This window comes from Podarcis cretensis (assembly GCF_951804945.1).
Source record: "Podarcis cretensis genome assembly, chromosome: 5".
Taxonomy (NCBI): Eukaryota; Metazoa; Chordata; class Lepidosauria; order Squamata; family Lacertidae; genus Podarcis; species Podarcis cretensis.
Window position 1 is genome coordinate 4,943,973 of NC_137174.1, and position 20,417 is coordinate 4,964,389.

Here is a 20,417-nt window from a genome sequence, read left to right on the forward strand (position 1 = left end):
GTGTCTCCTTTATGTCCTTCCCCCTCCCCCCTCCCCCTCGCATTAACCCTCTCCCCGGCTTGCCGCCTTGGCTCGAGGGGGAAGGAACCCCGCCCTCCCGGTCGCCTAGGCAACGCCGAAGCGCCCAACCGGCTGGCGCGAAGGAAGCCCCGCCCCGCTTCCCGGCCTTCCCAATCCGCGCCCAACAAATCAGCCCTTCCCCGCCACGCTCCTCCGCGGGGCGTGCGTGGCACGACGTGGGCCTGCGCGCGCCGCGTGGAGGCCCCGCCCCGTTGGCCTCCCTCCCTCCCTCCTCCCTCCCTCCGTGGCGCTTGAGGCGGCGCTTCTTGAGGCGGCTTCTTGGTCGTCGTCGTCTTCCCCGTCGCCTGCCGAGAGGAAGGATGTGCCAGCCCAGCAAGCAAGACATCGGCGCCGTTTTCCGGAGGCTCCGCTCCGTCCCCACCAACAAGGTAAGCAAGCGGGGCGAAGGAGGGAGGCGGGCTGCTGCTTCTCTCCGCTGACACGTCGCGCCGCCGCCGCCGCCGCCGCCGCCTCCCGGCCCGGCCCGGCCCGCGTCTCCGGGAGCTTCGTGCTTTCCCGTCTGGTTGTTTACTTTTGCCTGCCGCCCTGGAGCCCAGGATCTCGGGCCGCCGCTTCCGCAGCAGTGGCGTAGCGTGGGTTGTCAGCACCCGGGGCAAGGCAAGTAATTTGCGCCCCCTAACCCGTGGATTTGCGCCCCCTAACCCCTTGATTTGCGCCCCCCAACCCGTGGATTTGCGCCCCCTAACCCCCAGATGTTGCGCCCCCTAACCCATGGATTTGCGCCCCCTAACCCGTGGATTTGCGCCCCCTAACCCCTTGATTTGCGCCCCCCAACCCGTGGATTTGCGCCCCCTAACCCCCAGATGTTGCGCCCCCTAACCCATGGATTTGCGCCCCCTAACCCGTGGATTTGCGCCCCCTAACCCCTTGATTTGCGCCCCCCAACCCGTGGATTTGCGCCCCCTAACCCCCAGATGTTGCGCCCCCTAACCCATGGATTTGCGCCCCCTAACCCGTGGATTTGCGCCCCCTAACCCTAACCCCCAGATGTTGCGCCCGGTGCGGCCGGCCCCCCCCCTGCACCCCCCACGCTACGCCACTGGGCTGTCCCAAGACATTTTGGTACCCAAGGTGGAACCCAAAACGGCGGAGAGGCCGGGCAAAAGCACAGCGCGCGCGAGGAGAACAAGATCCCACGGAGATCGTGATCCTCGTCGTGATTTCGCACCTTCTGTGGCCATCGCCGCCCCCCCCCCCCCGCTTTCCGATCTCCCTCCCCGAAATCGCCTTATCCGCTTGCGATCCTAACGCCCCGAGGTACGTAGGGAGCAAGCTCCGTCCGACAAAGGCGGGGCTTGCTTTCGCGTAGACGTGGCCAGATTCGCTTCTCTTTTGTTTTTTTGCATTTGTTTATTTATTGCCTTGATCTTCCAAAGAGCTCAAAAGTGGTGCACATGGTCCTCCTCCTCCTCCTCCTCCCGCTTCCCCCCCCCCCATTTCATCGTCACAACAACCCTGTGAGGTCGGTCAGGCTAAGAGAGGGAGACTTGGCGCAAGATCAGATCACCCAGTGAGCTTCATGGATGATGTGGGGATTGGAACCCAGGACCTCCCTCTTGCAAAGGACTTCATTTCTAGGGACTTGAGGAAGGGGCTGAAATCTTTAAGGGTTTTGCTGCATTCTTTTTGCAGACAGATTTTGGGTGAGTTGCTTTCAGCTTTCTTTTTTCTGCTGCCCAAGGCCAAACGCAAAAGAAAAAAGGGCACATTGATTTACCATATTTTTTGCCCTATAGGATGCACTTCTCCCCTCCAAAAATGAAGGGGAAATGTGTGTGCGTCCTATGGGGCGAATGCAGGCTTTCGCTGAAGCCTGGAGAGCGAGAGGGGTCGGTGCGCACCGACCCCTCTCGCTCTGCACGCTTCGCGGACCTCTCCGCAAGCAGCAGGAGCGCTCCCGCTGCTTGCGGAGAGTTGCTTGCATGCAGAAGCCTGCACGCGCTGAGCTCATCGCGTCCAGGCTTCGCGGACCTCTCCGCAAGCAGCGGGAGCCAGCGCTGGGCTCCCACGGCTTGCAGAGAGCTGCCTGTTTGGGGGCTGGGGCGGGGGAAACTCGGTCCTCCCCCGCCCCAGCCCCCTGCCGGGGGCGGAAAAATAAATTTCCCCCCTTTATTTCCCCCCCAAAAAAACTAGGTGCGCCTTATGGGACGGTGCGTCCTATAGGGCGAAAAATACAGTACTTGAATCAAGTATTGGGAAAATGGGAAACATAGGGACAGCTGTGTAGGTAGATGTGCCCTTCCTGATTTATATCCATCCATGTATTGTGGAGCTGACGTTGTGATTCATCCCTCGCCTTTTGGAGGGTGAAGTGCATCTGCTTCCTGCCCAGAACTCCTCACTCCTTTTTCTTTGCTGGAATTCATGGTCAAGGTTCTGTCTGCCTTGTCACTGTTGGCAATATTCCTTTAAAAGCACAGCATGGAAGGGAGTGAAAACTGATGAGGTGGCTTAAGAACTAGGGCTGTAGTTGATTTTGTCTTTTCCATTTTCTTCTTGGTGAAGAGTGAGTCAGTGACCTTTCAGAATAGGAGGAGCACTGTAATGTGGGCTTTTCCAACAGGCAGTTATTTCTGCGTATTTTCTTCATGTAATTTTGTTTGCTCATTCCTGCACACTCTGACATGACTGTATAATTTTATAATGATCGGTTACGGTGCCCAAAGTCAAGTTACTTTATCTTGTGTTCTGATCGTTTGTGGAAGTATGTGTAAAACAGCATGTTCATTTCAAGCAGTAATTCTGAAGTTGTTCTGAGTTATAACAGATTAATCTACATGGATGATGAAATCATCTTATAAGATGATGAAATAGAAATGCTGCAGGGCAAACAGGTTCAGGCAAATTGGTTGCTGGCAAGTGGGTAGCTGAAAATAATTACTGCTCTGTTATAGCTCTTTAGTGATATGTAGATAGGATCTTCAGGTTCACAAAGTTCAAATGTTGGATTATAAGGCCACTGTTACTTCAGTCAAGTGGTTTTGAGGTAGCTGTGTGTGGACATGATCATAACAAGGAGGATTTGGAATTCAGAGGCTGCCAAATGGATAAAAGCAACATGTTCTTCTGTTACCTTGGTAGGTGCTCTGAAGTCTTACAGTTTAAAAACTACCGTAGGTTGTATATTGTTCTGGATCATATTAATGTTTGTTAATGGGTCTGTTCATGTGCACATGTTAGGAGGTGTCAGATGGTGACAGTTATCCTAGTCACTGTTTTTTGTTTGTATAAATCAGAGTGGATATCAATTCTATGTATAGTAATTTGGAGAATGCCTACTGTGTTCTAGATGCTTAACTCCCAGTTAAGTGTGCGTAGAATTGCAGCCCTAGACATGTTGGGCTTCTTTTGTACAGTGTTCTGATAGGTGACCTAATAAAGAGATAGACCACATAGTCCGAAGCAGCTAGGTGACGGTCTTCCACCTGCAGGTACAGTGTTAGAAACTCAGATATATAAACTAGGTGCCAAGTGGCTCCTTAAACCAAGATTACAGTTGTCAAAACGGAATGTCTAATTGCCATTTTGGGGCAAGACGGCTCTAAAGTCTCATTTTTCAAATGATAGACTGACTGTGATTGATGATTAGTTAAGGTAGGTAAAGGTAAAGGATCCCTAGACGGTTTAAGTCAAGTCCAATTCGACTATGGGGTGCGGTGCTCAACTCCACTTTCTGGCCGAGGGAGCCAGCGTTCGTCTGCAGGCAGCTTTCTGGGTCATGTGGCGAAGATGACTAAACTGTTTCCAGCTCATGGAGCACTATGATGAGTGCCAGAGCACATGGAAACACTTTAACGTCCTGCTGCAGTAGTACATATATATCTACATGCACTGGTATGCTTTCAAAGTGCTAGACTGGCAGGAGCTGGGACAAAACAACAGGAGCTCACCCTGTCACACAGATTCGAATTGCCAACCTTATGGTCAGCAAGCCCAAGAGGCTCAGTAGTTTAGACCACACCTGTGTATCCATCAGTTAAACATCTGGCTAATTAAGATGGAAACCTTGAGCTAGGTTAAAAGCATTGAGAACCTGAAGACAAGTCACTTGATTCAAGGACAGTCCTCATATATATTGGCCTATCCTTACCTATTTTTATTAATGGTGACACAGACCATTCATAAAATGAGAATATTCTTCACAACTGTGAGCTGGGCAGTGGGGTGGGGTAATTGAAGACAACAACTATAATGTTGTTCACTGCTCCTGCTCAGGCTGAACAGAAAAAGTATTTATTCAGATTGTGCAGATAAAATATAACTGATAGAATTCTACAGGATGGAGTATTAGTGTGTGAAAACAGGCAAGATCCAAGGATCCCCAGGCATGCACCTCCAGGTGGTAGAGATGTCAGGCACCACCCTGGCACCCAGGAACCTTCACTTGGTCAAAGTGGCTGATAGGTCCAAAATGTGCCTGCTGCCCAGTTAATTTCAAAGACTGCAGGTACACTAGAAGTTACATCAAGGCAACCAACTTTTTGCCTTACTTCAGCTCATTTGCTGGAGTAATTTAGAGCTATTTATTCTGCAGGTCTCACACTGGTTCAGATGCTTACTTGTCACTATATGCTATACACTTTTTGTATTGTTTTCTAGATATGCTTCGACTGTGGAGCGAAAAACCCAAGCTGGGCAAGCATAACATATGGTGTTTTCCTGTGTATTGACTGCTCAGGGACTCATCGATCACTTGGGGTTCACTTGACTTTCATTCGGTAAGGAATTTGCATCCTTTTTTTGGATTGAGGATGCTTTTTCTGTGTTACTGCATTTGTCTGACTTTCTCCCATATTTGTAAGTAAAAGGATTGTTCATCTTGTGTGCCTCTTTTATAAGGATGGTATCTGTCATCAAAACTGTGGAGGGAGGCAATTTTCAGCAATGTCTTCCCTCCGCTGCTGCCTCTAGTGCCACCATAAATCTACTCTGAAGGGCCTTCTGTTGACAGAGGGAAAGCATTGAATCCCACCCTCAGAATGCTACTTTGGCATCAATAGTAGATACAGGAGAATTTCTTTGGTGTGCTTCCCAAGGAGTGGTTAAGATCTGAAAATTGCTCTTTCAATATCAAGACAGTTGCCTTTTGGATCAGACCTGAAATTCTGGATACGGTTTAACCTGGCTTTTGTTGTTCTTGTTTTCTTACTGCTTTCACCTTTACCTTTAGTGGTGCAACAATGAAACTGCTAGAACAGTTGCAAAGCTAAGCAGAGTCCACTATACAGTGGTGCCCCGCAAGACGAATGCCTCGCAAGACGGAAAACCCGCTAGACGAAAGGGTTTTCCGTTTTGGAGGTGCTTCACAAAACAAATTTCCTATGGGCTTGCTTTGCAAGACGAAAATGTCTTGCGAGTTCCTGTGGGTTTTTTTTCCTTTCCCCCCTTTTTCTAAGTCGCTAAGCCGCTTATCAGCTGATCCGCTAAGCCACTAATAGCGCTAATCCGCTAATCTGTCAAAGGGCTTGCTTCGCAAGACGAAAAAACCGCAAGACGAAGAGACTCGCGGAACGGATTCTTTTCGTCTTGCGAGGCACCACTGTAGTTTCAAATAGGATGGGGCACCACTTGCTGGGATTGGACTAGATGAGCCTTGGGGGGCCCTTCCAACTCTACAATTCTATGGTGATATTGTGTTAACTGTTTTAAATGGTTTCTTGGATAGTCTGAAACAGTGGGGTCTAAATTATATAAACATACTTCTGTTGAAATTATTGGATTTTTCCATTTTACCATTGAGATGAAGCGTTTATATTTTTATTAAATTGAAGTGGTTTTAAATATAAACAAAGATTTGATTGCCTTCAGCTTTACTGTGAATGTTGCTGTCTGAGGGTTGTGCATTAGAAAACTACAATCATGTGTTTACATTTTAGAACTTAACATTTATGAGTCATATATCTGATACTGAATATCACAATCTTTATTTACTTTACCAACCAATCCCCTGTGTCATGTTGGTGGTTGAGCTTCATACTTTGAATACTGAATATGAGAACAGCTTTCCTAAAGATTGGTTGGTTCTGTTTACAGGAGCTAGAATGCCAAGAAGTATAAATGGAAGTTTCCCTTTTTAGATGACTGTGCCACATAATTGGCAATTTTGTATTTTGGCTTTAAAGACTCAATTTTTTTTAAAAAAAGTAATTCATCTGAATATCCTCTGAAGCATATGCAGCCATGGGAATAAGAAAGTGCATCCTCTTTGTATTCTGTGGTTTTATATGTGAGCACATAATAACAATCATCTGTTCCTTAGCAGGTCTAAAAAATAGGTAAATACAGCATATTACACAGTGTCATGATTTATTTAACAGCAACAAAAAAGTTTTGCTTCAAGATTTTGTTGGGAAATAATGGTTAGAAAAGTTCTCAATTTTTTTCTTTTTTAAAATTTTGGTAGGTCTACAGAATTAGATTCTAACTGGTCATGGTTTCAGCTGAGATGTATGCAAGTTGGAGGAAATGCTAATGCTGTAAGTTTATTTGTGAAATTGAGTTTTTACTCCCTGAACGGTTTCATATCATTCATATTTTGCAGAAGCGCGCTCTCTCTGTTATTTTTGTGGGTGCAAAAGCTGCACTTTTTAATTTAAACCTGAGTGGTTAACCTGTAGCCTTTCAGATGTTACTGGGCTAAATTCCCACCAGTCCCAGTCAGTGGTTCAGCAGCATCTGGAGAACCACAGATTAGTCACCCCTGATTTATGTATATAATTCTACCCCATTTATTTAACCACAAAGTGTTCCCAGAACAGCAAGCAATACTTTACTGAACACAAAATTCTGCTTCTGAGAATCCTGCCTTCTTTCTTTGTTTATAAGCAAGTTTCTATTCCTTATGGATGCAAACATATGCTTGAAAATGTATGAACAATGCCTGCTAAAAGCTGGGGTTGTTTTCTCATTGATATGGGGTTAGGGCTTATGTGTTCTAGAAAAACCAGAATACATTATCAGCAGCAGAATCAACTACAGAATCAGAAACTTTAATTTTGCACAATTTATACAGGTTATAGAATTTGGATTGCCTGTGTACACTTTTTAAAATAATGCTTGAGTGCATGCAATCCTGCTAATGGCTACTTGATTTTCTCATGCTCCTGATATTTACTCCAAACATGTATGTATTATATATGTTTTATTACTTGTATTTTAGCATGTTGTTCTCATTAACTTTGTTTTCTTGCTAAAATCTTATTTCTTTTCTTTTTTGGCTATAACCTGTATTTGGTTGACCAATAAATTTTGATTTGATTTGATTTGATGTTTGAATATTTGATATTTGAATTTACACTCAGATGGAAAATATGTAAATGCTATAGAAAAATGCTACAACTTTCATCTCATTGTAAACATACAAGGATTCTTGATAATGTTCACCCACCCTAACATAGCATAACCCAAACATAAAATACATTTGCTTTAAGTAAAAAACCCACCCTCAAATGCTTTTTAAAATACACACATTGTCTTTCTTTAATGTACTCTTTTTTTTTTTTTTTGTAGTCTGCATTTTTCCACCAACATGGTTGCACTACAACTGACACCAATGCTAAGTATAGCAGTCGTGCTGCTCAACTTTACAGGGAAAAAATTAAGTCGCTTGCAGCTCAGGCAACACGGAAGTATGGTACTGATGTAAGTGATCTGCACTCTACCTCATTCATTGATTCTTGTTTTTACTTTCTTGTTACACCACTGTTGTATTTCCAGGAAATCTAATGTTTATAAAGCTGATATGCAACTAATCACATAGTGTTCAGACATTTGCTTAGCTCTTTAAGAATGTTGCAGTACAGTGGTGCCCCGCAAAACGAATGCCTCGCAAGACGGAAAACCCGCTAGACGAAGAGACTCGCGGAACGGATTCTTTTCGTCTTGTGAGGCACCACTGTAATGAGGAAAGATGGAAGATGCTGTATCAATTAATATCATGGCTTCTGTCATCTCTTTGGTGCATTCTGTCACCTCTGTAGCATTTAGGCATAGTTCTGGCACCTCTTTTTCTAGAAAAAAAGCCCTGATTAATACTAATCACTTAAATTGTATTTCCAGTGTGCTTTGCATTCCTGAACAGATTATTACAGAAAATTGGGGGGGGGGGGGGTCCCACTACCATATTTTCACTGAAATGAAATATTTTTGGCCCCAATTATCATCACTTGGCATGTTGCCTTACTGCACCAACTACAATCTTGTTCATCATACAGTTTCACCAAAGTTGCAGAAGTGTTTATGTTGGGGTACAGTACCTGTATAATTACAGGTTGGGGTACAGTACCTGTATAATTACATACATTACCTGTGCAATCAGAGGAGGTTTAATATGTTCACCAACATAAAGTGTGACCAAGAGGTTCACTGATTTCGTATGAACTGTGAAACATATTTTATAAAAGTCAAAATAAATCTTCTCTGGAGGGTTGGAATGAGAATGAGAGGAAGATGTAGTTCTGTTGCACAAGTGGAAGTCAATTCAAGCAACATTGAATTGCACCCTAAGCAGTGTTCAAAATTCACCAGGTGCATTGCATCTGGCTATTGGCCACTTGTGACCAAGTGAAGATGCCCAGGCGGCAGGATGGCACATGGTGTCTCCACCATCTGGAGCTGCATTCCTGGGGATCCTTGGGTCTGGACTGTTTTCACACACAATCAGAATGAATTTCAGGAACCAAAATTTGTATGGAAAAATATGACTTTGAAGCCACCCGGCCCTGAAATGACTGTCACCTGGTTTAAGGAGCCATTTGGCATCTAGCTTATAGATCTGAGTTTCTAACACTGACTGTAAGTCTTGCAGCCCTTGAAAAAGTAGCTACCTAATCTTTACTGCAGAGGTATGAAATCTTTTTCTGTCCAAGGGCCCTCATTCCTTCTTGGTCAAATTTTTGGAGGCTGCGTAGAAAAGTGGGCAATAAATGTCAGTCTGACCTTTGTACAGTAGGCTGTGTTCCAGCCCTGCAAGCCAGAGGTTGACATAAACACCCTGCAAATCCCCCCCCCCACCTCCACCCAAGGAAATGAAGAGTCATTCTCATTATTCAAGGAGACATATGGTAGGTGTGGAGCATGGCTGCTAAAGAGTGGGGCCTGGGGAGCATTCCACAGAGACTACAATAAAAACCCTGTTCCTGGCTGTTTGTGTTTGCACTTGCTTAAAAAAACAATAAAAGAATCTGACTGGATATCAACGGGTATGGGGAATTTATTATGCAATTATAATGTATTTATAGTCCTGATCTAATCACTCTGATGTTAATCTGATGCACTGATCATATTTAAAATTAATGACAACTTATATAGGTTTGAAATATTTTTTTCTGACCTTAGTTACTTCTATTAACTGTATTTTATATGAGGCCATTAAATGTAATATTTATCTTCACATCTGTGTGACTTTATGGAAGTCTACACTTTGTTCTGCAGAATGGAGCTCCCTTCATATGATGAATATGTGAAAAGGACTACAGCTGCCTATAGGAAACAGTAGAGAAATTGAGCATTTTAGCTTAGCTATGATTGGGTAGCAGCAGTATGTTTTCCCACCCCAACAAGGCATACAAAGAGGTATGCCTGTCTTTGGCTTTGAATAAAAACCTGGAAGTTTCCTATCTGGGCAATACAATGGTCTACTCTAGTATTGATTTTCTGTGGCTCTTGGAAGTCTATAGAACTGTGTTCTTTCTTGAATTGTTTTCTTTTGATTTATAAAAGTACATTTCTCTATACCTAGGGAAATCCCGAGTGTCTAGAATCTGTGTGACCTTATTTTTGGGTAGCCTTGTGTCAGTTTCAAGCTGACGACCCAAATTTGCTGTCAGAGGGAATGGTGATGCTGAAAGAATTTGAGAACTGCTGAATTTTCATTGGAGCATATGAATGCCAGTGCAAATTGTCTGGAGCTTAGGAGCCATCAGATTTTGAATGCTTACATTAACTGTATCCGTTGCAACATTTCCAATAGGTCTTGCACTCCTGTATGTTTGCCTTCGTTTCAAAGACTAGTCCTGTGTGATGTCTTTATGAAACTGTCTGTACATGCTGTTGATTATGCCTAAAACATACATTGTTGAGGGAACATCATGAGATGACATGCTGTGTTTGTTCTAGTTGTGGATAGATGGCAGTGGAGCCCCTCCTCTATCACCACAAGAAAAAGAGGAAGACTTCTTTGCATCTCACGTTACTCCTCGGGTATAGAATAAGTTGAATTTTGCTTCTTAAGTCTCTGGTATTTCTCAAGTAGCAAAGTTTCAGTATCTGTTCTGGCCCATGCATGGATGTACAGTAAACGTCCCATCTATTGTCTTGAGAGGGCCATGGATCCATGCTCTTCCTGGCCACCACAACCAAGAGTGGGAGGGTGGGGACTAGTCACACATCAAAGGCAATGCAGTGTTGTCGCTGTGTTGGCATGAGCTGCCTCTGTTCAGCAGCAGAATGTCACTAGTTTATGCCAACACAACATTGCATTTCCTACAGTTGATCATAGTGGTAGGTGGCAGTTTAGTCCTTGCTCTCCCACTCTGCACTGGTGGCCAGATGTGCATCCAGCATTCCCCGCTTCGGACTGATTGAGTAATATGTGACCTGCCATGTAATGTTAAATCTGAAAGTGCATCACTTTTTATCAGTCTTGTGACAATGATTGCTATCAGTTACTGTTTATACAAAATACAACACTTTGTAATCAAGTTTACATTGATTTTAAATAATGTTTGTAGGGTTGTTGAATTTACGGAATTGGCAGTTGTCTTATCTAATTCTGTAACTTTATGTAAATGAGTGAAAATACTCTAGTGACAAGTTATGGCAGAACTATTTGGATCCTTTACTTTTGTCCCGTAGATGATTCATAATTTTTCTTACTGAAAAAATGTAGGTGTGAAATTTTAGATGTCTTAAATGTGTGTCTATAATTTTCATGACGGCATAAACATTGAGATTAACCAGTGTCTTAGCTACTTTGTACTTAGTTACTTTGGGCTTATTCCAAATAGAGAGTAGTAACAAATTTTCCCTTTTCTGCAGGTTATCAACACAGAATGGGAGTTATCACATCAGGAGACAAGTACTCTAAAACAGACTTCTCTAGAAGATGATTCAGAAAGCAAAGAAGGTACCATTTGAAGAAGAGAGACAGAGTTTTTAGACTAAAGTTTAGCATTCTTGGCTACTGCTTATTCTTGTGTGGTCCTTTTATAATATTGCTGCACATGCAATAATGATAGATGCTAAAAAGCAGGCGCCTGTGTTTAACAAACTTCTGCAAAAGGGGAATGGCTTATGCTGCTTTATGAATTGTTGTTGTTTAGTCGTTTAGTCGTGTCCGACTCTTCGTGACCCCATGGACCAGAGCACACCAGGCACTCCTGTCTTCCACTGCCTCCCGCAGTTTGGTCAGACTCATGTTTGTAGCTTCGAGAACACTGTCCCACCATCTCGTCCTCTGTCATCCCCTTCTCCTTGTGCCCTCCATCTTTCCCAACATCAGGGTCTTTTCCAGGGAGTCTTCTCTTCTCATGAGGTGGCCAAAGTATTGAAGCCTCAGCTTCAGGATCTGTCCTTCCAGTGAGCACTCAGGGCTGATTTCCTTAAGAATGGATACGTTTGATCTTCTTGCGGTCCATGGGACTCTCAAGAGTCTCCTCCAGTACCATAATTCAAAAGCATCAATTCTTCGGCGATCAGCCTTCTTGATGGTCCAGCTCTCACTTCCATACATCACTACTGGGAAAACCATGGCTTTAACTATATGGACCTTTGTTGGCAAGGTGATGTCTCTGCTTTTTAAGACGCTGTCTAGGTTTGCCATTGCCTTTCTCCCAAGGAGCAGGCGTCTTTTAATTTCGTGACTGCTGTCACCATCTGCAGTGATCATGGAGCCCAAGAAAGTAAAATCTCTCACTGCCTCCATTTCTTCCCCTTCTATTTGCCAGGAGGTGATGGGACCAGTGGCCATGATCTTCGTTTTTTTGATGTTGAGCTTCAGACCATATTTTGCGTTCTCCTCTTTCACCCTCATTAAAAGGTTCTTTAATTCCTCCTCACTTTCTGCCATCAAGGTTGTGTCATCTGCATATCTGAGGTTGTTGATATTTCTTCCGGCAATCTTAATTCCAGCTAGGGATTCATCCAGCCCAGCCTTTCGCATGATGAATTCTGCATATAAGTTAAATAAGCAGGGAGACAATATGCAGCCTTGCCGTACTCCTTTCCCAATTTTGAACCAATCAGTTGTTCCATATCCAGTTCTAACTGTAGCTTCTTGTCCCACATAGAGATTTCTCAGGAGACAGATGAGGTGATCAGGCACTCCCATTTCTTTAAGAACTTGCCATAGTTTGCTGTGGTCGACACAGTCAAAGGCTTTTGCATAGTCAATGAAGCAGAAGTAGATGTCTTTCTGGAACTCTCTAGCTTTCTCCATAATCCAGCGCATGTTTGCAATTTGGTCTCTGGTTCCTCTGCCCCTTCGGAATCCAGCTTGCACTTCTGGGAGTTCTCGGTCCACATACTGCTTAAGCCTGCCTTGTAGAATTTTAAGCATAACCTTGCTAGCGTGTGAAATGAGTGCAATTGTGTGGTAGTTGGAGCATTCTTTGGCACTGCCCTTCTTTGGGATTGGGATGTAGACTGATCTTCTCCAATCCTCTGGCCACTGCTGAGTTTTCCAAATTTGCTGGCATATTGAGTGTAGCACCTTAACAGCATCATCTTTTAAAATTTTAAATAGTTCAGCTGGAATATCATCACTTCCATTGGCCTTGTTATTTGCAGTGCTTTCTAAGGCCCATTTGACTTCACTCTCCAGGATGTCTGGCTCAAGGTCAGCAACCACACTACCTGGGGTGTACGAGCCATCCATATCTTTGTGGTATAATTCCTCTGTGTGTTCTTGCCACCTCTTCTTGATGTCTTCTGCTTCTGTTAGGTCCTTACCACTTTTGTCCTTTATTATGGTAATCTTTGTACGAAATGTTCCTTTCATATCTCCAATTTTCTTGAACAGATCTCTGGTTCTTCCCATTCTGTTGTTTTCCTCTATTTCTTTGCATTGCTCGTTTAAGAAGGCCTTCTTGTCTCTCCTTGCTATTTTTTGGAAATCTGCATTCAATTTCCTGTATCTTTCACTATCTCCCTCGCATTTTGCTTGCCTTCTCTCCCCTGCTATTTGTAAGGCCTCGTTGGACAGCCACTTGCTTTCTTGCATTTCCTTTTCATTGGGATGGTTTTTGTTGCTGCCTCCTGTATAATGTTGCGAGCCTCCACCCATAGTTCTTCAGGCACTCTGTCCAACAAATCTAAATCCTTAAACCTGTTCCTCACTTCCACTGTGTATTCATAAGGGATTTGATTCAGATTGTATCTTACCGGCCCAGTGGTTTTTCCTACTTTCTTCAGTTTAAGCTTGAATTTTGCTATAAGAAGCTGATGATCTGAGCCACAGTCAGCTCCAGGTCTTGTTTTTGCTGACTGTATAGAGCTTCTCCATCTTTGGCTGCAGAGAATATAATCAATCTGATTACGATGCTGCCCATCTGGTGTTGTCCACGTGTAGAGTCGTCTCTTGTGTTGTTGGAAAAGCGTGTTTGTGATGACCAGTTTGTTCTCTTGACAGAACTCTATTAGCCTTTGCCCTGCTTCATTTTGATCTCCAAGGCCAAACTTACCACTTGTTCCTTTTATCTCTTGATTCCCTACTTTAGCATTCCAATCCCCTATAATGAGAAGAACATCCTTCTTTGGTGTCACTTCTATAAGGTCTTGTAAGTCTTCATAGAATTTGTCAATTTCAGTTTCTTCAGCAGCAGTAGTTGGTGCATAAACTTGGATTACTGTGATGTTAAAAGGTCTGCCTTGGATTCGTATCGAGATCATTCTATCATTTTTGGGATTGCATCCCAGTACAGCTTTCGCCACTCTTTTGTTGACTATGAGGGCCACTCCATTTCTTTTACGGGTTTCTTGCCCACAGTAGTAGATATGATGGTCATCCGAACTGAATTCGCCCATTCCCGTCCATTTTAGTTCACTGATGCCCAGGATGTCAATATTTATTCTTGCCATCTCATTTTTGACCACATCCAACTTACCCAGGTTCATGGTTCTTACATTCCAGGTTCCTATGCAATATTTTTCTTTACGGCATTGGACTTTCCTTTCGCTTCCATGCATATCCGCAACTGAGCGTCCTTTCGGCTTTGGCCCAGCCGCTTCATCAGCTCTGGATCTACTTGTACTTGCCCTCCGCTCTTCCTCAGTAGCATGTTGGACACCTTCCGACCTGAGGGGCTCATCTTCCAGTGTCATAACTTTTATATGCCTGTTGTCTTTGTCCATGGAGTTTTCTTGGCAGGGATACTGGAGTGGCTTGCCGGTTCCTCCTCCAGGTGGATCACGTTTGGTCAAAACTCTCCACTATGACCTGTTCATCTTGGGTGCCCTGCTCGGCATAGTTCATAGCTTCTCTGAGTTATTCAAGCCCCTTCGCCACGGCAAGGCAGTGATCCATGAAGGGGAATAGCCAGCTTTATGAATAGCCAGTTCTATTGCTACTGCATCTGAAGCACAACTTCAAACATGATAGAAATGCAGCATAGTTACAAAAATCTGTTGCCACTTTCACGTTGTAATCCATTTGCAGTTCCAACTTCTTAATACTGTGATTAATTTATTTTTCCGGTGAAAAAAGTTCACAGAGAGTGGAAGTTCGGGATGGGGGACATGAGTGTGTGTCTGTGGGGGGAAATCTCTCTAGTAAGGTATTTTTGAATATTCTAAAATGGACTATTTGTACTTAATGTTTTTATATATCTAGAAGATCCTGAACATGGACCAAGTGTTGATTGCCTTAGTGTCTCGCCACAAGCTTCATTAGGTAATCAGTCCAAAACAGTCCTGTGTGTTTTAATGTGTACATGTTTGAAGTGAGTTTGGTTGGGAAAAGCAGTGCAAATTTTGCACTGAGCATTTAATGACTGGCACCAGAGCCAGCTCAGTATCTAGGTATGGGCAGTATTGAAGTGCATCTAAATGTGCCCTTTTGCTCCATTCATGGTGCTTATTTCTCTTCTGAGAAATGTAATGTGATAAAGGCCTCCTGAGCCTGTCACAGGTCAGAATGTATGTGGGGGATTGCATATTTGAATGCTCCTCCATGATGAATCCTTTCATATAGAAAACCAACACATCTGGCAAAAACAGGCTAGCTTGTTATAAGTCTTGGCATCTGTAACATAGGGGAGTTTAGACCTGTAATTTTCCCCAGCTGTAGTCTGGAATAGTGCAATCCTTCGAAGACAGTATCATACACTTGACCCCCTCCCTGCCCTGCAATAGTTTGGCCTTTAGGGTCCAGCAGTTGCCATGTACTATAAACTCTGTTGTTTATTTAAAATATTGATCTTTTTAGTTAGTGACGTGTGTTTGTTTTTATCTCTTATTTTAGCCAACTCGGAGAATGTAAATGCTTCAGGCACCACACATAGCAAAGGTGACCGTGGATTTTTTAAAATATCCTGTTTGGCTGCTTGAGTTTCCACATTTAGGACTTCCGTGGAATAGAGCATTATAACAGTTTTCTTAGCTTCTTCTACCAATTTAAGCAAATGTATCACCCTCTAGCAAATTCATTTTTTTGTTTTTTTTTATTTTGAGAAAGTAATAAGAATAAATAAATAAGAATAAAAATATGCACCCCACCACCGAGACCATTCCATTGTAACTATCCAGCCTCCCAAAATTTCAACACCTCTTGCGATGGTTTGACCCCTTTCTGTTTTAACAGTACAAATTCTACAAACACCTTCCAACCTCTAACAATTTAAACAGTCTTGTTGTTTAGGTACTTTGTTCTTTAAAAGCACACTTTCCCTAAGCTATTTTTTGGAGATGGCATATAAGTTATTAACTGGTTTCCTAATTTGTGCCTAGTGTCTTGAATCCCTCCCCATTCTGCCCCAGGGCATATAGTTTGTTCATACTTCTGTACCGTGTGTGTGTGTGTGTGTGTGTGTGTGTAAAAGTGTGTAAAATCTGACAACTTTGGTTAAATATCAAGGAGGTATGCTTGTCAATTGGACAACTTCTCTGAATTGCTATATCCTTCGCCCTTTGTGAATTTGGTAGTTCACAGAAATGTATTTGTTTATACTGTAGCTAATATTTTAATGTTGAAAATAAGACATTTCATACTACACTGTACTGCTAATTTCCTTATTAATGAAACTGCTGTATTTCAGTTAAGGAAAATAAAGGGGGAAGCTTGCTGATACATTATGCTTTTGTGTAGATTGTTGTTAAGACCATTTGCATGCTCAAAAAGTACAGATCATAACAAAATATGTGTTGAACTTTCCAGAGGCCAGCTCAATGATAAAGAAGAAGCCAAATCAAGTAAGAAAGGGGGTAAGTGATTCGGTGCCATGTTTTCTTCTGTTAATGGTGTTGTAAATTAGATTTCTCCATAGGATCTATGTTGCAGTTTTGTACACTGCCATTTGTCTTTAGGTAAAAGCTATAAAACACCAATTTTTTTAAAAAAATACATAATAAATATTGGGACTCCTGCCCAAAAGAAGTACTGCATGCATGTCATCCTATTCTCAAAAGCCGATTATCCTTTTCATTAGCTACAGTGGTACCTTGGGTTAAGTACAGTGGTGCCTCGCAAGACGAAATTAATTTGTTCCGTGAGTTGCGATTTGTCCCGTGAGTCTTGCGATTTTTTCGTCTTGCGGAGCCCGTGATTAATTTGTCCCGTGAGTCTTGCGATTTTTTCGTCTTGCGGAGCGCGGATTCTCCGGGTATTAACGGCTTTAAGAAAAAGGAAGCAAACTCGCAAGACATTTTCGTCTTGCGAAGCAGGCCCATAGGGAAATTCGTCTTGCAAAGCGCCTCGAAAAACGGAAAACCCTTTCGTCTAGTGAGTTTTTCATCTTGCGAGGCATTCGTCTTGCGGGGCACCACTGTACTTAATTTGTTCTGGAGGTCCGTTCTTAACCTGAAACACCACTTCAGCTAATGGGGCCTCCTGCTGCTGCCACGCTGCTGGAGCACAATTTCTGTTCTCATCCTGAAGCAAAGTTCTTAACCCAAGGTACTATTTCTGGGTTAGCGGAGTCTGTAGCCTGAAGCGTATGTAACCCAAGGTACCACTGTATTTGGCATGGAAGAGAGACTGGATCCAGCTCTCTAGTCCCCTTTTAAAGAGCAGATTTAACGGGCTTCCAGCTTTGTTTGTTTACTTAAAGGCTATACATATAGAGACCCAGCTGAGGATTCACACTCAGGCTCAGTTCTTCATGCATGTAGGAATATGTATGCTGAAGCATTGCATTGGAATAAAGGAGTGATCCATTTACAGGAGGTATTTCTGCAGTTATATAGCACCCTAGATGACTTTTGTATCTTGGTAACAGAGTACATTTGTTCTATCTGTACAGTAGACCCTTGGGTTACTTTACTCTCGAGTAATGTAAACTTCAGGTTGCGAAAGTGGCAAACCTGGAAGTATTTTTCTGGGTTTCGCCGCTCGCACATGCGCAGAAGCGGCGCCTCTGGATACAGATTTTTTGGGGTGCGCACAGATCCCGGAACGAATTAAATTCGTATCCAGAGGGTCCACTGTATTTTATGTAATCTGACCATGAGTGTACAAGGAGTAGTATTTGCCACAATTGGTAAGCATTGTGCTAACATTTCATAGTGCAGCATATTGTTGAAAAATCATGGCCTGGCCATCAGGAGTGTGCTATGGGATGGCATGCTCACCTCTGTTCCTGGTTCAGAGCAAACTAGTTTTTGCCATGGTGGCATCTGAACAAGGGAGACATGGCGACTGCGAACTATAGTGTGCTTCTAAATCCCAGAATCTTCTTTCATGTTGTGGTTTGAAGGCAGAATACCTTTAGGTGTCAATACTTGAGATTACCACAAACCAGGAAGTGCAGGAGAAATTGGGGTTTGGTTTGTCTGTGAGGTGCAAACTGGGTCTTGATTCAGCCGCCCCTTGCCATTGTTGGAACTTTTTTCTTTTCTTGTTTACAATGTGAGAGAACAAATGCACATGTAGTTTTTTTACCTACCTGTACAAACAGATGCCTTTGTTTACTTTACTTTCTTGGTCCTCTCCCTCTCCCCTCCTTCTATTCACTGACATTTCAGACTGTAAAATGACTTGTTTCTTTCTCATTAAAGCTTGGAGCCAAGAAAGGTGGTTTGGGGGCCCAGAAGATGAGCAGCAAGAGCTTTAACGAAATTGAAAAGCAAGCCCAAGCCGTAGATAAAATGAAAGAAGATATGCATGCTAGCAAAAGAACTGAGAAGGAAGAGCCACTGTAAGTGTAGCTCACTTTGCATGTATAATATGTTTGCTTAGCAAATGCGTAAGCTGGATTTTTGTAGTTGTACTGAATGGTTCTTGATGCAGGGAATGCTTTAGACCAGGGGGTCACCAAACTTTTTCAGCAGGGGGCTAGTCCACTGTCCCTCAGGCCTTGTGAATGAATTCCTATGCGCCACAAATAACCCAGAGATGCATTTTAAATAAAAGGACACATTCTACTCATCTAAAAACATGCTGATTCTTGGATTGTTCGCGAGCCGGATTTAGAAGGTGATTGGGCCAGATCCGGCCCCCAGGCCTTAGTTTGCCTACCCATGCTTTAGACAGCACCTGTTATGCTTTAAGAAGCACCTGTTTTCCTTTAGTCTGAAGCGTAGCTGACGGAGTTGAAAAGCAGTTTGAGCAAGCTATGATAACAGGATGTTCTCAGATTTGTCATGCTTTCCAGATATCCTTGGACTCAAACTCCCATCAGCCCCAGACAGCAGGGGATGGTATCACGTGGCATTCCAATAATGCGTGTAGTGCACAATGTGGACTACCTCCCCCTTAGGCAATCCCCTCCCTTTTATTTCAAAACATTTTATACTGCCTTCAAGACTGTAGTCAATTTTAAAACACAAAATACTAAAAAAACAAAAACAAAAACAACATTTTAACAAGTGGCTAGAGAAATAAAATGCTAAAAAGCAGATGAGATTAAAACGGTAATTAAAAGTACCCAAGAAAATGATTATAACAGCTTCTGACAAATGTGAAATGCTTAACCAAAACCCTTCCTGGAAAGAAAGATCTTTACAATGTAGCCAAATGCCATGGGAGCAGTGGTGTAGCGTGGGTTGTCAGCACCCGGGGCAAGGCAAGTAATTTGCACCCCCTAACCCGTGGATTTGCGCCCCCTAACCCTAACCCCCAGATGTTGCGCCCGGTGCGGCCGGCCCCCCCTGCACCCCCCACGCTACGCCACTGCATGGGAGAGATAGGATGGATGGTGGGCCTCCTTTGGGAGGATATTCCAAAGCCTGGGCATAGCGACTGAAACACTACCAATCGCCCCATCAGTCCCAACCAGGTGTGTATTTCAGGGGTTGTTGGGAGACCCAGGGGCTTCCATTGAAGAGCTTAAGGATGAAATTTGCATGCATCTTGTCAGTGGGAAAAGCTTGCGAGTTTCCAGGCAAATGGGTGCAGCATTTTTGTTCTTGGCACCTTTAAAGTTGGATTTTATGTATTTATTTATTCCTAAGTAGCAAGGATGGGGCGCAGGTGGTGCTGTGGTCTAAACCACAGAGCCTAGGACTTGCCGATCGGAAGGTCGGCTCCCGTTGCCCTGCTCCTGTCAACCTAGCAGTTCGAAAGCACGTCAAAGTGCAAGTAGATAAATAGGTACCACTCTGGAGGGAAGGTAAACGGTGTTTCTGTGCGCTGCTCTGGTTCGCCAGAAGCGGCTTAGTCATGCTGGCCACATGACCCGGAAAAACTGTCTGCAGACAAACACCAGCTCCCTCAGCCAGTAAAGCGATATGAGTGCCGCAACCCCAGAGTCATTCGTGATTGGACTTAACTGTCAGGGGTCCTTTACCTTTTTAAGTAGCAAGGAGTATCCATAAGATTCCGACAAATCCTAGGCTGAATTGTGCAATTTAGGGATATTTAGACGATGTCAAACACAAAGCAGACTGAACAGAAATGACTTGCTTGAAGTGAAAGCCTCCTGTTAAAATGCCCAGCTACTTTTCAGTTGGCCACCAGATGGCAGCATAAATGCGTTTTTAGGAGTTTCAAGCAATTATTATGGCTCTCTCAAACCAGCAATCTTTATATTCCAGGATGAGCTTGTGGAAATCCCCAGAGCAAAGTAAGGGGTATGCAGGAAGTTGCAAGGAGAAATCCTTATTCAGATGGAACTATTAGTTGGATACCACCCCTAGACTACATAGTTTACTTTAATGCAATATATCCCTGAATACTTTCCTTGCAC

General features: G+C 43.6%; 1 protein-coding gene and 1 long non-coding RNA gene across 9 annotated transcripts in view; both read left to right on the forward strand.

Moving 5' to 3' along the window:
* The first annotated feature begins 288 nt into the window (after window positions 1-288).
* ARFGAP3 (ARF GTPase activating protein 3) overlaps window positions 289-20,417 on the forward strand; it is a 39,286-nt gene continuing 19,157 nt past the window's right edge. Inside the window, exons 1-10 of one of the 8 annotated variants that reach the window (XM_079975272.1) lie at window positions 289-449; window positions 4,681-4,799; window positions 6,485-6,557; window positions 7,591-7,722; window positions 10,198-10,281; window positions 11,119-11,206; window positions 14,909-14,968; window positions 15,539-15,583; window positions 16,451-16,497; window positions 18,289-18,428. In XM_079975272.1, coding sequence (XP_079831398.1) covers window positions 381-449; window positions 4,681-4,799; window positions 6,485-6,557; window positions 7,591-7,722; window positions 10,198-10,281; window positions 11,119-11,206; window positions 14,909-14,968; window positions 15,539-15,583; window positions 16,451-16,497; window positions 18,289-18,428 — 857 coding nt within the window. In that variant the 5' untranslated portion in view covers window positions 289-380. The remainder of the gene's footprint in view (window positions 450-4,680; window positions 4,800-6,484; window positions 6,558-7,590; window positions 7,723-10,197; window positions 10,282-11,118; window positions 11,207-14,908; window positions 14,969-15,538; window positions 15,584-16,450; window positions 16,498-18,288; window positions 18,429-20,417) is intronic. The other 7 variants (XM_079975274.1, XM_079975273.1, XM_079975275.1 and 4 more) reach the window with 7 other exon arrangements.
* Window positions 7,729-10,191, forward strand: LOC307215826. The gene is made up of 3 exons (XR_013838649.1): window positions 7,729-7,885; window positions 7,986-8,332; window positions 8,363-10,191. It is a non-coding gene; the product is annotated as an uncharacterized lncRNA (long non-coding RNA).